This window comes from Grampus griseus (assembly GCF_964374135.1).
Source record: "Grampus griseus genome assembly, chromosome: 13".
Classification (NCBI taxonomy): domain Eukaryota; kingdom Metazoa; phylum Chordata; class Mammalia; order Artiodactyla; family Delphinidae; genus Grampus; species Grampus griseus.
In genome coordinates, this window is record NC_139007.1 from 11752105 (window position 1) to 11777739 (window position 25635).

Sequence of the window (25635 nt, forward strand, 5' to 3'; positions counted from 1 at the left end):
CACTTACTGTATGACATCTGAAAAGTTATCTAATGTCTCTGTGAATGTTTCTTCATTTTAAAAATGGGAAAAATAATATCTAAAAGGATCATGAGAATTAAATAAGATATACATTTCAAGTGCTAGGAAAAATACCTGGTACATGCAAAGTGATCATAAATGATAGCTTATTATATTATCAGTGTTGTAGTATTTAAAGCGTCTAAAATTGTTACTACCCTAGGTTAGGTAATAATTTGTTGAGCAAGGACAAAAGTATGATTTCACTCGTTTCCTTCAATAAATGTTCACCAAGTGCCAACTTTGTGGCAGGTACTGTGTTAAAAGTTTATGATTTTATAGGGAACACGAATGTGGGATTAAAGTATTGGCAGAAGCATTAACATGGTACAAACATAGCAGAAAAAGAAAGCTTCATTCTCTCTGGGGGTTGGGAAATATGAGGAATCAAGAAGCTCTCCTAGAAGGGCTTATGTCATGACCCAGAATACACATAACATATACATATACATGAATACATGTATGTGTAATGTGTTTATACATGTATAAATTTGTATGTGTTTACTGCTTTGTGATATAAGATGGATGTGTGTATGAAACAAAACAGAACTTAACTATCAGTGTGTTTAGTGCTCTCCAGTATTTTCTAGTTTATTCAAATGTATATCAGAAGACAATATTTTTTTAAAAAAACTGGTTGTTAAAAGCTGCTGGAGGGACTCCCCTGGTGGCGCAGTGGTTAAGAATCCACCTGCCAATGCAGGGGACACGGGTTCAAGCCCTGGTCCGGGAAGATCCCACATGGCATGGAGCAACTAAGCGCATGCACCACAACTACTGAGCCTGTGGTCTAGAGCCCACGAACCACAGCTACTGAGCCTGTGTGCCACAACTACTGAAGCCCGGGTGCCTAGAGCCTGTGCTCCACAGCAAGAGAAGCCACCGCAACGAGAAGCCCTCGCACCGTAACTAGAGAAAGCCCACGTGCAGCAACGAAGACCCAATGCAGCCAAAAATTAATTAATTAAAAAAAGATGTGTTCTCTTAATCCTAATGTATACTACCTTAACAAACCAAGCTACTGAAAAATCTTAAGTGATTGTGTAGAACAGTGCTGCTGTTATTGGATAAAGTGGTGTTCTGTGAATGTCAGCTAGGTCATGTTGTGCTAGTGCTATTCAAATGGTCTTTGTCCTTACTGATGTTCCACCTACTTTGTTCTGTAATTATTGAGAAAGTCGTTGATCTCCAACTACAGTTATTGATTTGTCTATTTCTCCTTATGTATTTTGAAGCTCTCTTGTTAGGTACATACATGTTTATGTCTTCTTGGAGAATCAACCCCTTTATCATTACATAATGTTCCTGTTTATTCTTGATAATCTCCTTGTTTTTAATCCTGCTTTGTTCAAAATTAATATAGCTACTCCAGCTTTCTTTTGGTTTGTGTTTGCTGATGCATGATGTATGTTTCTTCACCCTTTTACTTTTAACCTGTTTAAGTCTTTATGTTTAAAATGTCTTTTTGTTTTTGAAAGCACATAGTTGGATCTAAAAAATAAATTGAACTCCTGTGTTTTGTTTATATTTTAGTTTATTCTATTTCATACTTAAATCTGTATTTTTTACATTACAATAGAGATTTTATAGTCTTTTTTTATTCTTTTGAAATTCCTTATATATTTTCAGGAGGCCCCTTGACATCATATAGTTAAAGTTTAGAGCAAATTTTATACAGTAAACTTACATTATCTACAGGTTCTGCCTTTCTGATGCAGATCTATTCCAAATAAGATAGAAAATCTAACAAAATCCATGATTTTTTTTTTTTTTTTTTTTGCGGCTTGCTGGCCTCTCACTGCTGTGGTGTCTCCCGTTGCGGAGCACAGGCTCCGGACGCGCAGGCTCAGCGGCCGTGGCTCACGGACCCAGCCGCTCCGCGGTATGTGGGATCTTCCCGGACCGGAGCACGAACCCATGTCCCCTGCATCGGCAGGCGGACTCTCAACCACTGCGCCACCAGGGAAGCCCAAAATCCATGATTTTTAAAAAATCTTTGTTTATATTCATCTCATGACATTCCTTAGAAGTGAATTAAAAAGAGGAAACTTCTTTTTAAAGATTTATTATTTATTTTTGGTTGTGTCAGGTCTTAGTTGCGGCACATGGGATCTTCATCAAGGCATGCAGGATCTTTTGTTACAGCATGCAGGCTTTTCATTGCGGCTCACGGGTTTCTCTCTAATTGTGGCTTGTGGGTTTTCTCTTTCTAGTTGTGACGTGCAGGCTCCAGAGCACGTGGGCTCTGTAGTTTGCGGCACACGGGCTCTCTAGTTGAGGTGCACAAGCTCAGTAGTTGTGGCACACAGTCTTAGTTGCCCTGCGGCATGTGGGATCTTAGTTCCCTGACCAGGGATCGAACCCGTGTCCCCTGCATTGTAAAGCAGATTCTTTACCACTGGGCCACCAGGGAAGTCCCGAAAAGAGGAAACTTTTTAAAACTTCACTATTAAAAATAAGTAATTCAGTTGCTACCAGAGCTGCTCATTCTTTTCCATTTCTAACTCTACAAGTTAGAAACAAACCTTTAAACAGTTTGCCAGAATTATAAAAAGTAGAAAGGCATTGCATCTAGAGAATGTTAATAAAATGCAGGGAAAAAGAATAATTTTAATAAAAATTATTTTCAAAACCTTAAAATCATCTTTTAACTTCATCCTGTAACTAAATGTCATGATTGAATTGTTAGATTGTCTGCTTTATAAAATAGCAGGTGAACAGCTTCACTATGACATCCAATATTTAAATGATTTATACAGAAAGAAAAAAACAAATGAAAGAAATGGAAAGAAATCCCAAAATGAAAGAAATTCCCAAAAGTTTTTTTGTAATAAACTTGGATTTTCCCTTTAATTCTAAAATAAGAGACTTAGTTGTTTTAATTAAAATTAATAATTCTAATAGATGTACATAAAAAGACCCAGAACTATATATAGTCACAGAAATGCTTATGGATCTATATTAGAAAGACAAAACTAGTTTTTTTAAATTAAAAGGCTTTTTGAAGTTTTGTTTTTTCACTTTTAAGTCCTTAATTCCTCTAGGATTTGTTACGCTAAGATAACATAGTTACACAGGTCTGTTTTCGGGGCTGTATAATTTGTTCCGTTGGCCGTGCACCTATTCCTGCATCAGTACCACACTGCCATGATTAGTGTTACTTTATTCTTGTTATCTGTAATAGAAAGGCAAGCTCTCCGCCATATTCTTCTTCACAAATGTTTTGGATATGCTTGACCTTTTGATTCTTTCAGATAAACTTTGGAATCAGCCCATCAGATTCCTTTTTTTTTTTTTTTTTTTTTTTTTTGTGGTACGCAGGCCTCTCACTGCTGTGGCCTCTCCCGTTGCGGAGCACAGGCTCCGGACGCGCAGGCTCAGCGGCCATGGCCCATGGGCCCAGCCACTCTGCGTCATTGTGGGATCTTCCCGGACCAGGACACGAACCCGCGTCCCCTGCATCGGCAGGCGGACTCTCAACCACTGCGCCACCAGGGAAGTCCCAGATTCCATTTTTAAAGTCCTTTTGAGATTTTGATTGTAATTGCACAGAATCAGTGATTCTGCACTGGGGGCACTTTGGGCATTTTGTTCCTCACAAAAGGAAGGGATGCGTGCTGATACCATCTGTGGGTAGAGGCCAGAGGTAAGGCCAAGCACCCTATGCTGCACAGGACACCCCCCCCACAGCAAAGCATTATCTGGCTTAAAATGTCAGCGGCACTAGCTTGAGGAACCCTCCGCGAAATTTATGCAATTTGGAGACAACTGATACGTAACATTTTTGAGGATTTCAACAAGAAATATATTTTGCCCGTATAGCCAGACATCTTGCTAAAACTCTTTTATTTCTAGTATGTCTGTAGATCTTTTTAAGTTTTCTGTATGAAAATCCTTTTATCTTCAAATAAATTTATTTCTTTCATTTACAAAAATAAAGCGTGGATTTGTTTATATATGAAGTAGAGCCCATTTTCTTAAATCACCAATAACTTTCTTTTTTAAGTTGAACTATCCCTTTTTTTATTCAATTCAGTTTACAAAATAGCTATTGTAGTTTGTAATGGTAAAAGCAGCATGGTTCACCCATTATGGTGTAGTCCCTAAATTCAAGTCCAGTTCACTACATTCTCTGTTTTGAATATAGATGTAGAATTCAGCGATTCATTTAAACTGTGTCATGAGGTGATTCACTGTCTTATATCTTTTGTCGGGGCACACTGAGTTGCCCTAAAGCAAGCAATCTGTAAGTTAGGTCCTTTTCATCAGAACTTGAGCTTTAGAATTATCAAATATTATGACAGAAGTGACAGGTCTCAAAGATGTGCCTTCTGGGTACTTGGCTCTTTCTGTGTAAGGTTTCACAAGGCTTTCATACTCTCCTCATTTTAATAAGATGAATATGCTCATAAGCTTGAATTTGCATAGCTCCTTTGAGGGAGTTTGGAGCATAAATAATTAAATTTAATATATCATAATTTCTCTGTGTAATATAAACCATTTCTATTTGTCTTGATATAGACCTATAGAAAAAAACAACTAAGGCAAGGAAAAATTAGAACTGATGTAAGATTACTTTAAAGAGTCATTGTTATAACCTCACCACTGTACAGATTCTTTCTGTTTTTATAAAAAGCAGTTTATGGCTAGTCATGGTTTATTAACTGTTGAAAACAAAATAAACATAAAACATAAAAATAGCAGCTTGATTGACGTACAGAGCACATACCATACAATTCACCCATTTAAAGTGTATAATTCAGTGGTTTTTAGTGTGTTCAGACAGTTGTGCAACCATCATCGATATTAGAACATTTTCACCCCCTACAGACCCTCAATACCCATTAGCAGTGGCTCCCCATTTCCGCAGCCCACCCCAGCTCTAAGCAACCACCAGTCTCCTTGCTATCTCTGGATTTGCATACTCTGAACATTTCATGTACGTGGAATCATACAATATGTGGACTTTTGTGACTAGCTTCTTTCACTTAGCATAACGTTTTCACGGTTCTTCTATGTTACAGCATGTATCAGAACTTCATTTTTTTTAATATATTTTTTGCTGCATTGGGTCTTCGTTGCTGCACGTGGGCTTTCTCTAGTTGCGGCGAACGGGGGCCACTCCTCGTTGCGGTGCACGGGCTTCTCATTGCAGTGGCTTCTCTTGTTGCAGAGCACAAGCTCTAGGTGCACGGGCTTCAGTAGTTGCGGCATGTGGGCTCAGTAGTTGTGGCACGCGGGCTCAGTAGCTGTGGCTTGCAGGCTCTAAAGCAAAGGCTCAGTAGTTGTGGCACGTGGGCTTAGTTGCTCCGTGGCGTGTGGGATCTTCCCAGACCAGGGCTCAAACCCGTGTCCCCTGCATTGGCAGGCGGATTCTTAACCACTGCGCCACCAGGGAAGTCCTTCATTTCTTTTTATTGCCAAATAATATTCCATTGTATGGATATATCACATTTTCCATTCATCGGTGATGAGCATTTCTGTCATTTCTAGTTTTAGGGTATGATAAATAATGTTTCTACGAATGTTCATAAATGTGCCCTTGTTTTAGAAGATTAGATCTTTCAAATCCTAGTTTTACTCTCAAACACCACTTATTACCTACATATAATCTGATAGTAATCATTGTCTAGAATATGAAATAAATTTTGTTTATGAGTTTTTCAGTTTAAAGGAATAGAGATTGATGGTGGCTAAATAGATATTTGATCACTGTTTTTAGTATACACTGTTAAATTCATTCTATTTGGAATTACTTTTTATAAAACAGGTATTTGGTGCTTGAAAAATTGAAGAAAGAAGAAGCTGACCGAATTCATGTATTCAGTTCTTTCTTCTATAAACGCCTTAATCAGAGAGAGAGGAGAAATCTTCATGAAACAACTAATCTGTCGTAAGTCAAGCTTTTTGAAAATATTTAACAGATGTAGTAAGTCACTTAAGTTTAACTTAGAAAAAATCGCTTATTTATTTTAAAGCAACATTTTTTACTTCCATTCTCAATTAGCAAAATTAATATAATTTATAATGTTCTAAAACTCCAAGAATACCTGGAATTCATGAAGGTTTTAGGTCTGATATCTAGATCAGTATTTCCCAAATATATCTGATAGTTTAAAAAAGAAAAATTACTTGAATACTTATTAAATACCGATTGCTCTGTTTTACCCTAGATGTTCCATCCATAATAGCTAACAGAGGAACCTGTGAATCTGTAATTTTAATAAGTTCTTTGGATAATTCTTCTCAGACAAGTTAAGGAAACAACATTCTACATATGAGGCCTGAGTTATTTATAATGCCTCTCCATATAGTGACTGCATCCAGCTCTAATACTTGCTGGCAATTGGTCACAAGATACACACAAAGAGTTGGAACATTTTTTGTCATAAGTGCTGTTAAATGTCTTGAATTGATGGCTGCTGTGCATAATATTAATAATATTTTCTACTATTCCAGTGATCCCTGATTTTGCTTCTTAGAGTTGATGGTAGTGGTTGGTTTTGACCAGTGCTGGTTCTGTCCTGTTTCACCAGCTGTAAGATAGTGCTCACTTTTCCTGCTCTCTTCTCCTCAGTTCTTATACGTCATGGTCTGATATGCTTCTCGATATCATTGCTAAAACCAGTTCTGCAACAATAAAAATAGTAGCTCTGATCCACCCTAGTAAGTAGTAGGATGAATTAAATAATCTCTTTCTTCCAGATTCAGGGACGGACAGTTTCCCATCTTCCCAGCTCCATCTCAGATGTTCTGCTTTCTTCTCACAACTTGTTAAATCATACAACTGATCTATTAACATCTCAATCTTTGTAATGTATAAATTGCTGCATAGAGGCAGAAACACTAGAAACACTTCAAAAGCTTGATAGTTTCTCTCTTGTCTTACAGAATACAGCAGAAGCGACATGGAAGAGTAAAAACATGGACCCGGCATGTAGATATTTTTGAAAAGGATTTTATTTTTGTACCCCTTAATGAAGCGTGAGTAACAATTTCCTTTATGTTAATATGATGGCAGTTTTTAGCAGATGTGTTTTTGAGGTGAATAATTCATCCATTTTTTAACTTCTTTCTGAAATTTGTTGTATATATTGACACTTATATTCTTTACTTTATGGAAATTAATATACTTTTCCAGTGAATCATATAAGATACTGAATTTTACAGACACTAGATAAGAGATCTTTCTAATTTCATTTTATTCATCAGTGTAGAATAATGTCATCTTTTAAAAATGGTGCTTGTGGTCTAGCAGACATCCTATATAGAAAAGACTGCTATGTACAGAATGGTGATTAGGTCACATAGAATAATTTGAATCTTTAGTTTAAGATATACTTTGGCTCTTAATCGAAAAGAAGAAAAGGTGGCTGGATTTATGTCATTTGCTCACTGAAAACCATGTTTACCACTTAAAGCTATTTTCTAAGTAAATGGGGGTGGTAAACATTTTGTGTTTTTCTCCCCCAGTGACTAGAGAGGCATAGATGTATAGGATAGTCTATTCTCCCCCAGTGACTAGAGAGGCATAGATGTATAGGATAGTCTTATTATACAACTTAAACTTGAGAGTTTTTGTATTTCATTTTTTAATTTTCCTGTGTCCTCCAGCCAAAGACCTCCAGGAATACCCCTGTAGTTGGACAACTTGGGTTTAGTACTTGCCTCAAGGGAGAACACACAACATGGGCGACTATGGATCCTCTCAGTAAAAGTGTGTTTGAAAGAGGCAGTAAAAGAATTTGGGCTTTGGTTTGGTGGAAGGTCTAAGGAAGCAGTGGTTTGTTTGGATAAAGAAGTTGCATTCGCTCATTTAGCAAAAAAAAGTATATTTGGTATTTTGAGGGGTTGCATTGTGATCTTACATTTGTCTCTGCTGAGACAAATTATGAAATGGCCTTACTTTGTCTCATTTTATCATGGTTGCAGAGTAACCTTATCTGAGGTTGGTATTCTGTAAGATTGTTTATTTCTAATAAGCCTGTTTGTGCCAAGCTATTTTCTGAATGTGCTCTTTTTTCCCCACTATAAAAAACAAATTCACTCTATAGTATAATCAAATCCTATTTATTTATAATCATGCTTTAATCATAAAACCTGTGCCCTCTAATTAGCCCGGCCAAAGATAGGTAGGCTAGGTTAAAACATTGGTTATAGCTGTAAAGCCCACCTTCTTCAAAGATATATATTTGAGTCAAACATAGTATCATAAAAAAATTTAAAACTAAGTTTAAAACTAATCTTTAATTTCTTCATTTTCCTCAAAGTAAAGTTTCTTGACATTAATTTGTCATATAAAGTAGCAAGTGAGCTGCCCACTAGGCCAAAGGGAAGATATACATAGGAAGCCATTTGTCAGAAATTAATTATAAAAATTTAAAATAAAAGTATAATTTTAGGTACACACAATTTAGCAATAGAGGCATATCCCTCTTAGTCACAGCATCTGATGTGGATAGAAGCTACGTTCAGTGCTTTTAGTCGTCTTGGTGAAAGGTAGAGGATGAACAAAGGTACAGAATTAGTAAAGTGTTCACCAAGAGAACTGTGCTGTTTGTAGGTGAAAGAATAGCTTCCAAATCATGGGGTTTTTTTTTTAAGAGATAAAGCTAATTAGATTAGTTAGGCTGCTATGTATTTGTCATCTATTTTATTTTTAATTTTCCTTGTGGCGGTAATTTCTTTAAGCTAAAAGTTTATAAGCTGTTTGTTAAAAATTGTAGCAATTGACAAGGAGCAGAAATTAGATGTTTGGATCTAATTCATCTTAAGATAAGCGAAATTACCTGTTTTAGCCTCTTCTCCCACTGATGGCTTAAGGTCAAGGTAGCTGATATTAAAAGGGATCATAAAAGCAAAACCCTGGCTCTTAGAGGTTGAAAGTGACCTCAGATGTATCTGATTCAGCTTTCTCTTTTCAGCTAGGTGAAGGAAGATTTTTTTCCAAGTTTTTAGGCGAGGCAACAGAAAAACTATGGCTTATCCATATTGTCATAGCTGGAAAATGTTTAAAACTGTGATAGATGTAGGTTTCAGCTATAGGTTGAGAGTCACTGTATTATACCATATTTAATCAATTTTCAAAACACATATTTTCACATTATAACCTTTATGAAGTTGAGATGTGACTTACAATCAGCTGTGTCTTAGAATTGATGAAGTGAGAAAGATGGTGTGCTGCTCTTCTCCTAGCCTCACCTGACCTAAGTCCTTGGGATCCTGAAGATTAATAATTAAGAAGAGGAGAGAGGCATTCCTCTATCTGACCTTTTCAATACTGAGAATGAATCCAGCATCTGTGACCTTTTCTACTCATACTGTCTGATGAAGAGACAGACAGTGCTGTTGCTTAGTAGTACCTTGGGGGAATTTAATATTTTACAGAAACAGAATATAGAATAACTTTTATCTATGTCAACATTCATTTTTCATTCAGCAAATATCTACTGAACACCCTACTCTGTGACATATATTGAGCTCAGCTAATAAATTATCTGACATCTATAGCCTGTTCATTGTATCTCAGCATATAACACTGTGCCTAGCTAATTGTAAGCCCTTAATAAAATTAATTAGATTAATGAATATTACCCACTTTTAGCTGTACAGCATCTTACTCATGGCTTATATCCTACTGCTGGGACCTGTATTACCTGAATTCAGCTCTATCATGAGTACCCACTTGATAGCTGGAATTCTACTAATACTTGGAATTCTGTGATGATGATTAGATTAGATGTATTATCTCAATTTAGTGTATTTTATTTTAGTATAGCATGAGACAAGAATTATTTAATGTTTTCAATATTAAGAAGTTCCTACCTCATTAATAAGAAAGACACAGACATAAAATTTTTTAAAAGCTATTACTTACAATATTTAGAAAATGTTCAAAATTGTAAAGTCTAATTAGACTTCTGAAGACATTTTAATCTTGAGGCTAGATAGTATTTGTCCTTGGCATAAATAGGGCAAAGGAAAGGTAAATGGGAATGATGAATTGCAGTGATGTAATTTACATTTTGTTAAATTGCCTGGAAAACAATGAAGTTTTCATTCCAAAAGCAAGAAAATGTTCAAAGGATTGTTTGCAAAAGTGAACGCAGGCTATGTAATTCTGACAAAAATTATGTTATTACAAAAATTATGTTATTTTTGAATAGACATTGTATTCTGTTAATGAATCAATGATCCTATAAACAAGTGGATTAATTTGAGAATTGAAAAAATTGGGCATTCTTAATAAATTTGTTTATAAAACCTTTAGAAAAAAGATTTAATATTTATTGCCAAATATAATAAATTTTTCTAATAATATATTCAGTAGTTTCATTTGTTTTTTACAGTGCACACTGGTTTTTGGCTGTTGTTTGTTTCCCTGGTTTGGAAAAACCAAAGTATGAACCTAATCCTCATTACCATGAAAATACAGTCACGCAAAAATGTTCAACTGTAGAGGACAGTTGTATTTCTTCACCTTCAGCCAGTGAAATGGACAGTTATTCTCAAAACTCTGCTGCCAAGCCTGTAATTAAGAAGATGCTAAACAGAAAGCATTGCGTAGCTGTAATTGATTCAAATAATGAACAGGAAGAAAGTGACCCTCGTTATCGGAGAAACCTTAGCAGTGTGAAGTGTAGTCTGAAAAAAATAAATCATACTGCAAGTGAAAATGAAGAATCGAATAAAGGAGAATCTGCATGCCAGAAAGTTGTTGATAGGACTAAAAGTGAGAGTGACCTACAGAATGAATATTTAAGTTCTATGCACCATACAGGTATGTTTCTAAATGTTTTAAAAAAATCAAAGAATTAGAATAAGTTGGAATTTTTAGAAATAGGATTAAGATTTCAGGGCACACTTTTTTTTTAAGTCAGGTTTATTGAGGTATAATTTACTTACAGTAACGTTCACTCATAAGTATAGCTCAGTGAGCTTTGATAAATGTATAGTCATGTAGTCACTACAACAATCAAGATTTAGAACCTTTCCGTTACTCAAAAAAATTCCCTTGTGCCCCCTTTATAGTGAGTCTCCTCCCCTCACCCTTACAGAGAATGAAGTTTTAAAATTATAGTACAAGGTCTGCATTTTCCATTTATAGGAACTTGGACTTATATTTATTTTGTAGGAAATTATTCAGCATAAACAGTAGTTGCACAGTTTTAGATCTGTTAAGGCAAATTAGTTCGATCTTCTCAGTTTACAGATGGGCAATTGAGATCAAGGGGCAAGAGGCAGAAATTAAAGCTTTCTCCTCCAAATAGCTGTTGACATTCAAATTAAAAGCTAGTTTCTGTTCCTCACTCTCTCTCCTTTATGATTTTCAGTGGGAGAAAGGGCACTGGTCCAACCTCTGCTTTTTTATTTCCCTTCACTTCTAATAAATTGTTTTATTCCTTGAATCAGGTCCATATTTCTAGCACTTGTTATAGAAATCTAAGGTTTCTCTTCAAATACTTAAATTATATATCAAGTCAACTGCATAATTTCCACTTCAACCCCAAAGTCTACTTCATAAACCCATAATATGCTATGTATATAGGATAGCAAACTTACTAAACTATGAGTATATCTAACACATTTTCTTGGGAGGAAAAAACTCAGTATGAGGCATAGAAGAAATTATGTGAACTCAGTAAGAAAGTTGAGTCCCAACTTTCAAAAGTTGAACTCAAAAGTTCAAGAAAAAGTTGTGAATGCTCAACATACTCTGTACTTCTACCAGCCTGTATTATTTTAGGAAGTCAGAAAGGTGTTGGCTGCACTCTTACAAAAATATTTTTTGTCTGACATACTCAGCTGCATAAAGCTGACATTAGCCATATGTGTTGGTCTTTGTGCCCTTTAGGGGGTATAAGATAAAAGGCAGAAGGGGGAAATTTAGCAGATAAAGCAAAAAAGTATATCAAAAGCCAAGCAGATAAATACAGTTGACCCTTGAACAACATGGGGTTTAGGGTTGCTGACCCTCTGACAATCAAAAATCCACCTCTAACTTTATAGTCAGCCATTCGTGTCATACCACAGTTTCACATCCACAGATTCGCATCCCTGGATTCAACCAACCTCAGATTGTGTAGTACTGTACTACGTATTTATTGAAAAGAAATCCACGTGTGGGTGGGCCAGTGCAGTTCAAACCTGTGTTGTTCAAGGGTCAACTGCGCTTCCTTTTCTAGCTGACTTTCAAGTCTGTTTCAGCAGGCAGGAAATGGAATGAAGATTAAGCGAAGTACGTAATCACCAAGTTCTGACTAATTTTTTCAGTTTTAGTATTTTAATACTTGAATAGAAAAAAAAAAAGGCAGTGAATAGCCACGTTAGAGATTAATTACCATTTTGCTAAACAGAAAGCATTGTGTAGATGGGCACTCTGAAGATTAAGCCTTCAAGGCAGTGTGCACTGTTTCTCATTGCCTTTAAAACAAAGTCCTGGAGGTGGGATAAATTGGGATTTATTTGGGACACATACACACTACTATATATAAAATAGGTAACTAATAAGGACCTACTGTACAGCACAGGGAACTCTACACAATACTCTGTTATGGCCTATATGGGAAAAGAATCTAATAAAGAGTGGATATATGTATTTATATAACAGATTCACTTTGCTGTAAACCTGAAACTAACACAACATTGTAAATCAATTATACCCCATTAAAAATAAAAAAAGAAAACAACAAAATCCTGCCAGTTAGTACATGAGAAGATGCTGGACATCATTAGTCATGAAGGAAATGTAAGTCAAAACCACAAAGAGATGCCTCTTCATAGCCGTGACAGCATGGCTAGAATCAGAAAGTCAGATACTAACAGGTGTTGGTGAGGATGTGCGGAAATTGAGGCCTTCATATATCATTAGTGGGAATGTAAAATGGTACAGCTTGCTTTGGGAGACAGTTTTGACAGTTCCTCAAAACGTTAAACATAGAGTTATCATGTGATCCAGCAGTTCCACGCCTAGATAATTACCCAAGAGAAATAAAAACATGTCCGCACAAAAACTTGGGCATGAACATTTATAGCAGCATTATTCATAATAGCCAAATGGTAGACACAATCCAGATATTCATCAGCTGACAAATGGATAATCAGAACATGATACATCCATCCAATGGAATATTATTAGACCATAAAAAGAAATGAAGGAGTGATACATGCTACATAGATGAAACTTGAAAGCATGCTAAGTAGTCATAGAAGACCTCATATTATGTGATTCCATTTGTATGAAATCTCCCAGGAAAATCTGTAGAGTGGGTTAATGGCTGCTTAGGGCTGGTTGCGGGTATGGGACAGGAGTATGGGGAGAAGGAAGTGATAGCTGAAGTGTACAGAGTTTTTGTTTGTTTGTTTTTTGTGGGGTTTTTTGAGATTTAAAACATTTTGAAAATGTTTTAAAGTTGACTCCAGGGATGGTTGCACGTAGTATTTGTAAATATACCAAAAACTACTTACATGTACACTTTAAATGGGTGAATTGTATGTGAATTATATCTCCACAGAACATTTTTTAAGTTCCTTTTTGATCAATAATTTCATACAGTTTAATGTGAATTCAAGTTTAAAAAATGAATTAAAGTGCATGTCTTAGAGCAATGGGACAAACAAAGCCTTAGGACTTCCTTCATATACACAAACCCCAGAAATTCCTGGTGGCTCTCTCTACAAGTTAATGTTCTAGTTGAGAAATAACCTGTTAAATTTGAGTAAATATACCCATAAATCCTGATGGAGACCAAAGTAAAGAATATCTGTTGTATGTAGTTTGCCCTTTTATAATATCTGTTTATTCTTCTATTAAAAATTATAGTTTGTGCATTTGTTTTGTTTTGTTTTTAGTATGTGTGTAACTTTATCGACTATATCTTCCTTAAAGGAAATTAATTTACCTTTATTGTGTGTGATACACTGGCATTTTTCTATTCTTTTTCAATGCTTATCTTAATCCAATGACCATAGTGTCCCACAGTTTGAGAAATGGTTCTCTAGAATGGGTCTGTATTTTTCAGGAACGAGCTCTCATATCTTTCATCAGATGCTTCCAAGGCATCACTCACCCAAAAGTACATTGAATTAGAGTGCTCTCTAGAGGAGCCTTTACTGCCTTGGAGAGGATGGCTAAGCCGTCTATCCTAGATAAAATGATGACGTATCAGAAATGAGGATAAGGAGAGCTTGTAAAAATTTTTGTGATTATGATTAGTATCTTAGTGATCTGTTTCTCTTTGGTCTGGGAGTATCGTTGACAGGACTTAAATAAAACATTTAACATAATTTTAACCGTTGAACATGTACAAAGTGTTGACTGATGTCGGTTGACATGCTGCAGTAAATAAGTGGAGTTGTATCTTGCCACGGGGATTAGGTTTTTAAGGTCAACTGTAGGAGAATAATGTCTGTTATCACTACTTTGATTTGGTGTTTTTTCAGTTGGCACCATTTGAAGTAGTTGTCTTGCTCTGTATGGTACATGAAAAATGCGTATTTTTAAACTCTAGAATCACGCTTGGTTTGGCATCTTCAGGTGATCTCACTATGGGAGAAAAGCTCAGGAAATGGGACTGATTGGGAGAACAGCTGATTGAGTCATTGCCTCTCAATTTATACTAGGGCATTTGTTTACTGAACGAAATAGTTGAAGAAATTGACTACACTATTTAAATTACTTTTCTCCTTTTTTGCAGTGCACACGTATTTCATTTGTATGAGGTTCATGTTTATATGACACAATTTCTGTGTAATAGATAGGTATAGACAGGAATACTTCGCTGCAAAAATAACTTGATTGTAGTGACTAGCTCTTAACTGCCTGAGGATTTGGACAAGTTTTATTTAAATATAGGTGTTTTTGCTTCAAGAAAGCATAAAAATACAGACTTTTGAAAGATAAATTGAAAAGGTTATTCTTTGCATGCCTTATTATTTCAAATAGTATGTTTTCGATCACAACGTTTGGACTTTTATATATGTTAAATGTATTTTTCCAGGAGCACTTTTATCTTGCTGTTTTCCCATCCTATCTTGCTTATATTAGTATTCTTTTGCCCTTTTAATAACTTGTACCAAAATAAGTTAAATCCTGTTTAAAATACCTTGAAGTCATGCTTTTAAAAACTTGGAAATGGTATGCTCTATAATAAACAATATTTGTATATTTGGCATCAAAGTTCCTGCTCAGTTTTCATTATTTTCTGGTAAATCTTCTGTTTCTTTAAGAAAATCATTGATTTTTAAGGATTTAGATTCTTGAAACAGACCTTTAAAAGAATTCATTTCAAATATTTCTACGAGTCATTTATTTTCATACTGCCCAGCACCTACGTTGGCTTGTGTCATTTTATTTTGTTGAAAAGTCTATGAATATAACCAAACATGAAGGAAAAATATACAGAGTTGAGGAACTCATCCATAACTACTATCCTAGCATAATTATTTTCATTTTTGTATTTTTTAAAATTATTTGTGCAAAAGCAAGCCTGTTTTACTTTGTTTTAATCATGTTTATTTAACTTGTATAATTTTCCATATTTTCACAATTTTAATTTCTCTAGTGTACACAGTATTTCATTTTATGTTCTACGTTTGCTAACCATTCCTGTTATTGAACAATTGAGTTGTTTTCAAACTATTGTAGCTTCTGTTATTAAAGATACCTAGCATACCTAGCACAAAATCTTTATATATATATATACATGTATTTAAATATACATAAATATTTAATAACATAATTGATACCTAGTGTTTAAAGTTTAATAAATTTTAGGGTCTGAGTAGTAGAAACAACTCTGTAGATGACATAATCCAGGTTTTTTACTTAAAAGTAACTTATTTTATACTTGTGATATTTACATGCTAAGACAGATTTTGTATTCGTAATTACTATGCAATTAATTACTAGCATTAATTTTAACATCATGTACTATAAGTTATGTGTGTGTTCTTTTTAAAAATTATGTTATGTTTCTTATTGATACAGATGGCTTAAGCAAAATCAGACTAAACTACAGCGATGAATCAGCTGAAGGTAGTAAAATGCTCGAAGATGAACTCATCGACTTCTCAGAAGATCAGGATAACCAGGTGAAACCTAATGCTTGGCAAAAAGTTCTAGTATTTTATATAATTAAAAGTTTCTCTGGGCTTCCCTGGTGGCGCAGTGGTTGAGAGCCTGCCTACCGATGCAGGGGACGCAGGTTCGTGCCCTGGTCTGGGAAGATCCCACATGCCGCGGAGCGGCTGGGCCCGTGAGCCATGGCTGCTGAGCCTGCGCGTCCGGAGCCTGTGCTCCACAACGGGAGAGGCCACAACAGTGAGAGGCCCGCGTACAGGAAAAAAAAAAAAAAGTTTTTCTTTAGATTTTTATAGGCGATTACTTCAAACGGTTAACTCATGCCTTCTGTACTTGGATCTCATCTCACAACACAAATTTGGTTTTCAGTTCAGAAGTTGCCGGGATAGATGTATGAACGTTGTTTCATTTTTTGTTTTGGGGTTTTTGTTTGTTTGTTTAGTTTGCCATTGAGGACTAAACTAATATCACCCACCGTGGAAAGTTTCCATGTGAAATGGATCCTCCCGCCGCGACCCAGCGACCGCCCACCACCCCTACCGCACCCCTTTCCGTTGCTCTTTTAAAGCATTTGTGCGCCGTGCTTAACCTTCGGTCTTACTTAACACTCAGGAGGCAAGTGTTCACATTTTCGATTATGTGGTGTGTGGTGCACGAACACAGCAGAATTACACTATTTTTACCACCTGTCTAATGATTTTTTCTTTCATCTAATCTGCTGTATATGCATCATGGCAGGAGCAGATCATATTTAGTTAAAATTAACATATTTCCTTAGAGTCTTGTTTGCCCTAATAAGCTTTATTAACACCAAGAATAAAGTATATTTTTGAAAATATTTTATAACTTCAGTTAAACAGGCATTTTCTACTGAGAGAAAAGCTTATTCCATTTCCTTTTTCTGCCTCTTCCTTAGTTGTTAAGACAAACTTGGAGTTTATCTAGTAGTAAAGATAACTTTGTACTGCACCATTTTTCCTTTTTGCTCAATCCTCTTGTGAACAAAAAACATTTTTGTGATGTCCCTTGGTCTACAGTGCGTGGCTATGAGATACAGTTTTTCTTTCTAATATACACAGACACATATCTGGATTACATTCAAGGTTTATAATGAGTACTTCATATGCTCCTTTTTGGTCATAGCAGTTACGTGAACTAGTTAATCTAACTGTATATTACTACTGTTATCATTCCTACTGTTGACTGTTTCATTCAAAAGGTTGCCAGAAGCTTTCCCACAGGACAAAAAAAAGCTTTGTTTGTTTTACATTCAAGGTAATAAGTAGAATAAGACACACTATCATAAAGCTGTCTTCTCTCACGTGAAGTGGGTAAAGGGTTTTGTCAAGTAAAACAGTGTTTCCAAAAACCCTTTAAATGTTTCTGATATGAAAAAAATTTTTGTGTGAAAAGATGATAAATATCAGTCATTCATGTCCTATTGTGAAAACAGTTGTTTTAGCCAACAAATTAAATTTTTGTAAAAATACCTAAAATCAGAGCCATAATGTTTGACTAGAGAAGAATCAGTCATGGTATACTTCGTCTTTAAAAATTTAGATTGAGTAAATAGATGTAACAAGTTTTCTTAGACCTCTGATTGATGGTTTCTTTCATTAAGATGCCTGTGTTGTAGTGTTACATCATTGGAATCGAGTGACGTAACACATTTTCTAATGTCTGATCACCTAAACAGAAAAATATTTTTTTACATATTTGCTACAAGGACTTTTATCCTCAATAGTGCTATTTTGTTACATTATTAGTCATTTAGATTGTATATTTTCAATACTAACAGTAGGCTCTCTTTTACAGGATGACAGCAGTGATGATGGATTCCTTGCCGATGACAACTGCAATTCTGAAATAGGACAGTGGCATTTAAAGCCTACTATCTGTAAACAGTAAGCATTAACCGTACATCTTGCAAACTACATGATAGTTTTTTTTTTTTAACTGTTACTCTTTTTTTTTTTTTAATTTTACTTATTTTTGGCTGCATTGGGTCTTCATTGCTGTGCGTGTGCTTTCTTTAGTTGCGGAGAGCGGGGGCTGTTCTTCGTTGCGGTTCGCAGGCTTCTCATTGCAGTGGCTTCTCTTGTTGCGGAGCACGGGCTCTAGACGTGTGGGCTCAGTAGTTGTGGCGCACAGGCTTAGTTGCCCCGTGGCATGTGGGATCTTCCCAGACCAGGGCTTAAACCCATGTCCCCTGCATTGGCAGGCAGATTCTTAAACCACCGCGCCACCAGGGAAGACCCTAAATGATAATTTTTATTCACGTACCCTGTTAGAATAAAACATTAACCATACTGTTTTAATTAAAACAGGTATTTAAGCAAAAATCACAGCAGCTTTCAGAGTCAGTGAGGAAAATTAGGTCCTGCCCAATGTCCAAGGTTTGAGTTGAGGAGAATGGAAATTATTTCAGTTCTCCATTTGCCCATTTTCCATGTCTGTGCATGTGCATAGAAAACCACTACTCCTTTTGGATATATAGTGATTTGGAGCAGGAAAGGACAAAGAATGTCATTCAAATTCACATCAGTAACATGGGAATTGGAGTTTACACTGGTTCCATAGCTACTGTGTGAAGGCTGTAGAGTGACTTAAGGCAGTCCTAAGGGACATGTTCCAGGTGGGAAACCCAGGGAATTCCCTGGCAGTCCAGTGGTTAGGATTCTGTGCTCTCACTGCTGAGGGCGTGGGTTCAATCCCTGGTTGGGGAACTAAGATCCCGCAAGCCGTGGTGCAGCAAAAAAAAAACAACAAAAAAAGAAACAGATGGAAACCTCAAATTGAGAGTGAGTCTATTTTGGTTCTCGGAAGTACATGTTCTGAGATCTTGCCAGGGTCTGCAGACTTCTTAGGCGATGAAGTAGTACCTATTTCTAGACTTCATCTCTTTTGACTTTTTGTAGGAAATCTTGTCTGAAACTCCATTAATAGCATTTGAAAAGCAAACTTCATTTATAAAGGAAAACATAGAGACCTAGAGCAGTTGAGAGATTTTTTTCCAAATCCCATAAAATGTTAGCCAGGAAGAACCTAGATCTTTAATCATTTCAGGACTTTTTGCACTACATTAGACTTCCTCACTTACTTGGGTTTAACAACAAAATTTTAAAAGTTGAGTATTATTTATACTGAGTGTTCTGAAGTGGAACCTCGCCCAAAACACTGGATTCTAAACTAATTCTTTTATGTGAAGATTACCTGCTTTTTTTATCTAAAATAGATTTTAGTTAAAAATGGGATTATTTTTCTTCTACTTTTGCATGGTCTCACTTTTGGTAATTTGGAATATGCAGATGTTCAAATTTTCAGAATTGTTTTGACTTTCTACTAAATTTTTAAGTGGTTTTTAGGAACTTTGGTGAACTATATTCATAACTTAGATATGATTAAATTATTACTCTTTAATTCAGTATTTAATATAACCATGGATAGTTAAGTATTATTAGGGTGTTATCCGCCCCCCCCAGCAAGTTTTACTGAGTGATACAAAGTGAATTTTTAAGGTTTGAAATTTTATTGTTAATGTATATCTTTTTATGCCTTTTAAACATTATAAAGTATTAATATTTGGTCATTTCTACCGTATAGACCTTGTATCCTACTGATGGACTCACTCAGAGGGCCTTCTCGGTCAAACGTTGTAAAAATTCTAAGAGAGTAAGTTCAAAACTCTACCTGTACTTTGTATTCTGGTGGGAATGAGGAACTATGTATATTTATATGTATGTATATATTCTTACTATATACACATCATTGCAGGTATTTAGAAGTGGAGTGGGAAGTTAAAAAAGGATGCAAAAGAAGTTTTTCCAAAGATGTTATGAAAGGCTCTAATCCAAAAGTACCCCAGCAAAACAACTTCAGTGATTGTGGTGTATACGTATTGCAGTATGTAGAGAGCTTTTTTGAGGTGGGTTTCAGTTTGTTGGATCTGATTTAATAAATAATAAAATGGTGTGTTTGATCTCATGTTAGTGTAAAAAACACAGTAAGCAAATATTTTGAAGAGATTGAAAACTATTGTTTCAAAAATTATTCCAAGGAGCAAAGACTCTTAAATTGGAGAATTTTTAAGGCATAAAATAAAAATGACCGTACTCCATCAAATCCAAGGCTTGTTGACCTCATTACTCATCACTAATCAGTTCCTCTCCACTGGCTCTTTCTGCCTTAAGAAATCTCTCCCATGATTCGGGCTATATCTTTTACCTTCTTTTCTCCCCTTCACAGATATATTTCTGGACAAGTGTTTATATTCATTGTCTTCATTTCCACGAATCCTATTTGCTTCTCAAATCTCTATAATCCGGCTTGACCCTCACCCTTATATTGAAATTGTTCCTGACCTCACAGCACCATTTGACACTGTTATATTCCTTCCACATAACACGTTCTTCCTTTGACTTCAGAGGTACAATACCATGCACACCTCCCTTGGATATTCTTTTTTTTTTTAACATCTTTATTGGAGTATAATTGCTTTACATTGTTGTGTTAGTTTCTGCTTAATAACAAGGTGAATCAGCTATACATATACATATATCCCCATATCTCCTCCCTCTTGCATTTCCCTCCCACCCTCCCTATCCCACCCCTCTAAGTGGTCACAAAGCACTGAGCTGATCTCCCTGTGCTATGCGGCTGCTTCCCACTAGCTATCTATTTTACGTTTGGTAGTGTATATATGTCCATGCCACTCTCTCACTTCGTCCCAGCTTACCCTTCCCCCTCCTTGTGTCCTCAAGTCCATTCTCTGCGTCTGCGTCTTTATTCCTGTCCTTGCCCCTAGGTTCTGCAGAACCTTTTTTTTTTAGATTCCATATATATGTGTTAACATACAGTATTTTTTTTTCTCTTTCTAACTTACTTCACTCTGTATGACAGACGCTAGGTCCATCCACCTCACTACAAATAACTCAGTTTCATTTCTTTTTATGGCTGAGTAATATTCCATTGTATATATGTGCCACATCTTTTTTATCCATTCATCTGTCAATGGACACTTAGATTGCTTCCATGTCCTGGCTATTGTAAATAGAGCTACAGTGAACATTGTGGTACATGACTTTTTGAATTATAGTTTTCTCAGGGTATATGCCCAGCAGTGGGATTGCTGGGTCATATGGCAGTTCTATTTTTAGTTTTTTAAGGAACCTCCGTACTCTTCTCCATAGTGGCTGTATCAATTTACATTACCACCAACAGTGCAAGAGGGTTCCCTATTCTCCACACCCTCTCCAGCTTTTTTTTTTAATTTATTTATTTAATTTATTTATTTTTGGCTGCATTGGGTCTTCGTTGCTGCGTACGGACTTTCCCTGGTTGCAGCGAGCAGGGGCTATTCTTCATTGCGGTGTGCGGGCTTCTCATTGCAGTGACTTCTCTTGTGTGGAGCACAGGCTCTAGGCACGCGGGCTTCAGTAGTTTGTAGCACGCAGGCTCAGTAGCTGTGGCTCGCGGGCTCTAGAGCGCAGGCTCAGTAGTTGTGGCGCACAGGCTTAGATGCTCCGCGGCATGTGGGATCTTCCCAGACCAGGGTTCGAACCCGTGTCCCCTGCATTGGCAGGCGGATTCTTAACCACTGAGCCACCAGGGAAGCCCTCCAGCATTTATTGTTTGTAGATTTTCTGATGATGCCCATTCTAACTGGTGTGAGGTGATACCTCATTGTAGTTTTGATTTGCATTTCTCTGATGATTAGTGATGTTGAGCGTGTCCTTTCATGTGTTTGTTGGCAATCTGTATATCTTCTTTGGAGAAATGTCTATTTAGGTCTCCTGCCCATTTTTGGATTGGGTTTGTTTTTTTGATATTGAGCTGCTTGTAAATTTTGGAGATTAATCCTTTGTCAGTTGCTTCATTTGCAAATATTTTCTCCCCTTCTGAGGGTTGTCTTTTCGTCTTGTTTATGGTTTCCTTTGCTGTGCAAAAGCTTTTAAGCCCATTTGTTTATTTTTGTTTTTATTTCCATTACTCTAGGAGGTGGGTCAAAAAAGATCTTGCTGTGATTTATGTCAAAGAGTGTTCTTACTATGTTTTCCTCTAAGAGTTTGATAGTGCCTGGCCTTACATTTAGGTCTTTTTTGTTGTTGTTGTTGCGGTACGCGGGCCTCTCACTGTTGTGGCGTGGCCTCTCCCGTTGCAGAGCACAGGCTCTGGATGCGCAGGCTCAGCGGCCATGGCTTACGGACCCAGCCGCTCCGCGGCATGTGGGATCTTCCTGGATCGGGGCACGAACCCGTGTCCCCTGCATCAGCAGGTGGACTCTCAACCACTGCGCCACCAGGGAAGCCCACATTTAGGTCTTTAATCCATTTTGAGTTTATTTTTGTGTATGGTGTTAGAGAGTGTTCTAATCTCATACTTTTACATGTAGCTGTCCAGTTTTCCCAGCACCACTTATTGAAGAGGCTGTCTTTTCTCCATTATATATTCTTGCCTCCTTTATCAAAAATAAGGTAACCATATGTGTGTGGGTTTATCTCTGGGCTCTCTTGGATATTCTTTACAGTTATCTTGACTTCTTCCTCTTCTTCATCCACCACCCATGGTGCCATAAGCCCTGTGAATTCTGTCACTTAGTGTCACTTATGTTCAGTTATTTACCCCTGCTACCACTAAGTCCATTTCATTAGCCTCACTATTCCAAACTGCTGCACCAACCTCTGACGTGGCCTCTTGCCTTGTATTTTTCACAGTTGTTTTCCCAAAACCCAAATCTAATTGTGTTGCTTTTCTGCTTTAAATCTTATAATGGCTTCCTGTTATTCTTGAGTTAAAGACCAGAATCCTTCAGTGGCCTGCATCATCCAACTCCTGTTCAAGCTTCTAGCCTCATTTCTACCATTCTCACTCCAGCATTCTACACACCATCCCCCTGGATGTCATTCAGCCTCTCGTGTTGTGTCATATTGTCTCTTGCCTCCAGGCGTTGGTACATATTTCATTACCTGGAATACTCTTCCCTGTTGCTTCCGTCATTCCTTATTTGGCTAACTCCTACTCATTCTTCAGGTCTTAGCATAAACATCACTTCTTGAAATTGTGCTAAGCCCTTAGATATGTATTCGCATAGGACTCTCTGCTTCTCCTGCCTTAATACTTGTCATATTCATTGTTTTAATTGTTGAGTTATCTATCTCGACTGGAGTTAGCAGTCACTTTCATAGGGCACCAGGTAGTCAGGTAGGAAATATTTCAGGCTCTGCGGCCATGCGGTCTCTACACTCGGTTCTGCTATTGCGGCATGAAAGAAAGCATCCACAGGGAGCATGTAGATGAGTTACTGTGGGTGTGTTCCAATAAGGCTTTATTTACAAGAACAGGCAATAGGCAGAATGTGGCCCACTAGCTGTAGTTTGCTGACCCTTGATCTAGACTGTAAGATCTGTAGGCAGAAACTGTCTTGTCTTACATCTCCAGTGCCCAGCACAGTGCCTGCATGGAATAGATAATGAGTAAGTACTGATTTTTTTCATTTCTTCTCTGGAATGCTTTTGTGATTGAAACCAAGATACTTTTTATTATAGTTTTCTAAGGTGCATTTAATGTTTTTATTTTCAGAATCCAATTCTCAATTTTGAACTGCCTATGAATTTGGAAAACTGGTTTCCTCCCCCAAGAATGAGAACAAAAAGAGAAGAAATCCGAAACATCATTCTGAAGTTGCAGGAGGATCAGAGGAGCAAGGAGAAAAAAAAGCATAAGGACACGACAGAAACATCTTTAGGCAAAGGAGCAGAACGATATATCAGTAGCATCTCAGTTTGACCATTTTTGATGCTTGTCAGTATTGCCTTCAGCAACTGAGTGACTTTCAAGGGTATAGACAATAAAGAACTGAAGTGCTCACTATGCAGTGATTTGGAAATGTTAATGCTTGTATAATAAATGTCATATAATTTCCAATGGAGTCTGTATGAAATAAAAGTCTGTAAATATGTCAATGAGGCCAATTTTTCCAGCATTTATAATTATTTTTTTTCACTTGTTAGGAAGCTGTTGTTATGTATTTTCTGTTAATAGTACTTAAAACTGCAACTTCTAAACACAAAATAAATAAAAAGAAAATATTTATAGGAGGAGATGATTAAGTTGATATCCTTTAGTGAGATTGTATTAAATTCTTCAGTGGGTGTGTATCTGTGATAATCTTTTGACCTTTGCATTTGTTTTAAAATAACTTGAAATGTGAAAATAAGATTAAATCAAAGGCATTTTGAACATGAAAGACATCCTCATATGTTTGTATAGCAGGAAAAAGTAACAGCTTTTAATTCAGACACTCCCTTGTGTTTAGAGAACTTGGCCCCAAAAGTGTAATAAATATTTATAGTTTTACTCAAACATTTAAGAAGCAGCAGTATTTAGAGCACGTCAAAGAAAAATAACTTTGAATTATACTACTAAATATTAACTATACTTTATCATACATTATTGTCAAGTACATTTCTGAAGATGTCAGAGACTCAGGTTAAAACTATTTTGGTAAGTACAACTTGAATTTCAAATATCTCATGTTACCTTTCTATATTATAGCTTAAAGTATCTACGATCTGTGATATAGTTAATTGATAAACATTTTTAACCTGTGAACACAGGAATTTAAATAGGAATTTACTATTTTTTGTAATGACTTTTGCTATTTTATCATTGCTCATTTTGTTCTTGTTATTTTGATAAACAGAGTATCAGACTTTTTGCACCTGAGTTTTTTAGTGTAAATTATTTTTACATGTAAAAGTGCTGTCTTTAATCAGTTGCATAATGCAGAAAAAATCTCCTATATTGAATTCCCCTTTAAAAATACTAAAATGTGATGGTTTTGATGACAGATTTACAACTCATGTAGGAATCTTGCATATATCTGCTGAAACTGTTATTTTCAAATGAAATGTTACACAGTTCTTTTGAATTAACTTTGAGATGTGAAATTATATATTTTAAAGGTCATTTTCTTGTTAAATAATTTAAAAAGCACATATAACAAACATAGTTGAGAATAAAAGGAAGACCGTTTTTCATCAGCAATCACTTTATTTTTAATCTGGCCATTTCTGGCATTGAAACCAACATTTTAGGCTACTTACTTGGATTTAATAAAGTCCATGGATGTGTTTGGGGCGGATTGTGAGTATTGTTAACAACAACCAAAAAATATGTATATATTTATATTTAGACACACTCATTAAGGGAAACATTAAAATGTAAGTTTAAGGAACATCACCATTAGTGGTATTGATTATGGATTTGTTACTTTGAACTGTCTTAACATTTTTATTTATTATTACATTATTTCTTTTTAAGGAATACCCTAGAGCTCTTAACTCAGATATGAAAAGTTTAATTTTATTATTTACTGAATATGGACCAAAAAATGGAAATTTTTTAAAACCTGATAGCAGTAAGCAAAATTGCCATATTTAATTTTTTTACTGTCCTGTATTTTGTCAGAATTTGAAGGTACTGAAAGAACTATT

General features: G+C 36.1%; 1 protein-coding gene across 4 annotated transcripts in view; it reads left to right on the top strand.

The window, feature by feature from the left end:
* SENP6 (SUMO specific peptidase 6) overlaps positions 1–25356 on the top strand; it is a 102667-nt gene extending 77311 nt beyond the window's left edge. For 3 of the 4 annotated variants that reach the window (XM_082668655.1, XM_082668653.1, XM_082668654.1), the window contains 8 exons: positions 5831–5953; positions 6952–7044; positions 10410–10840; positions 16049–16152; positions 17957–18045; positions 19745–19813; positions 19916–20066; positions 23720–25356. In XM_082668655.1, coding sequence (XP_082524781.1) covers positions 5831–5953; positions 6952–7044; positions 10410–10840; positions 16049–16152; positions 17957–18045; positions 19745–19813; positions 19916–20066; positions 23720–23926 — 1267 coding nt within the window. In that variant the 3' untranslated portion in view covers positions 23927–25356. The remainder of the gene's footprint in view (positions 1–5830; positions 5954–6951; positions 7045–10409; positions 10841–16048; positions 16153–17956; positions 18046–19744; positions 19814–19915; positions 20067–23719) is intronic. The other variant, XM_082668656.1, reaches the window with a different exon arrangement.
* Positions 25357–25635: the final 279 nt, after the last annotated feature.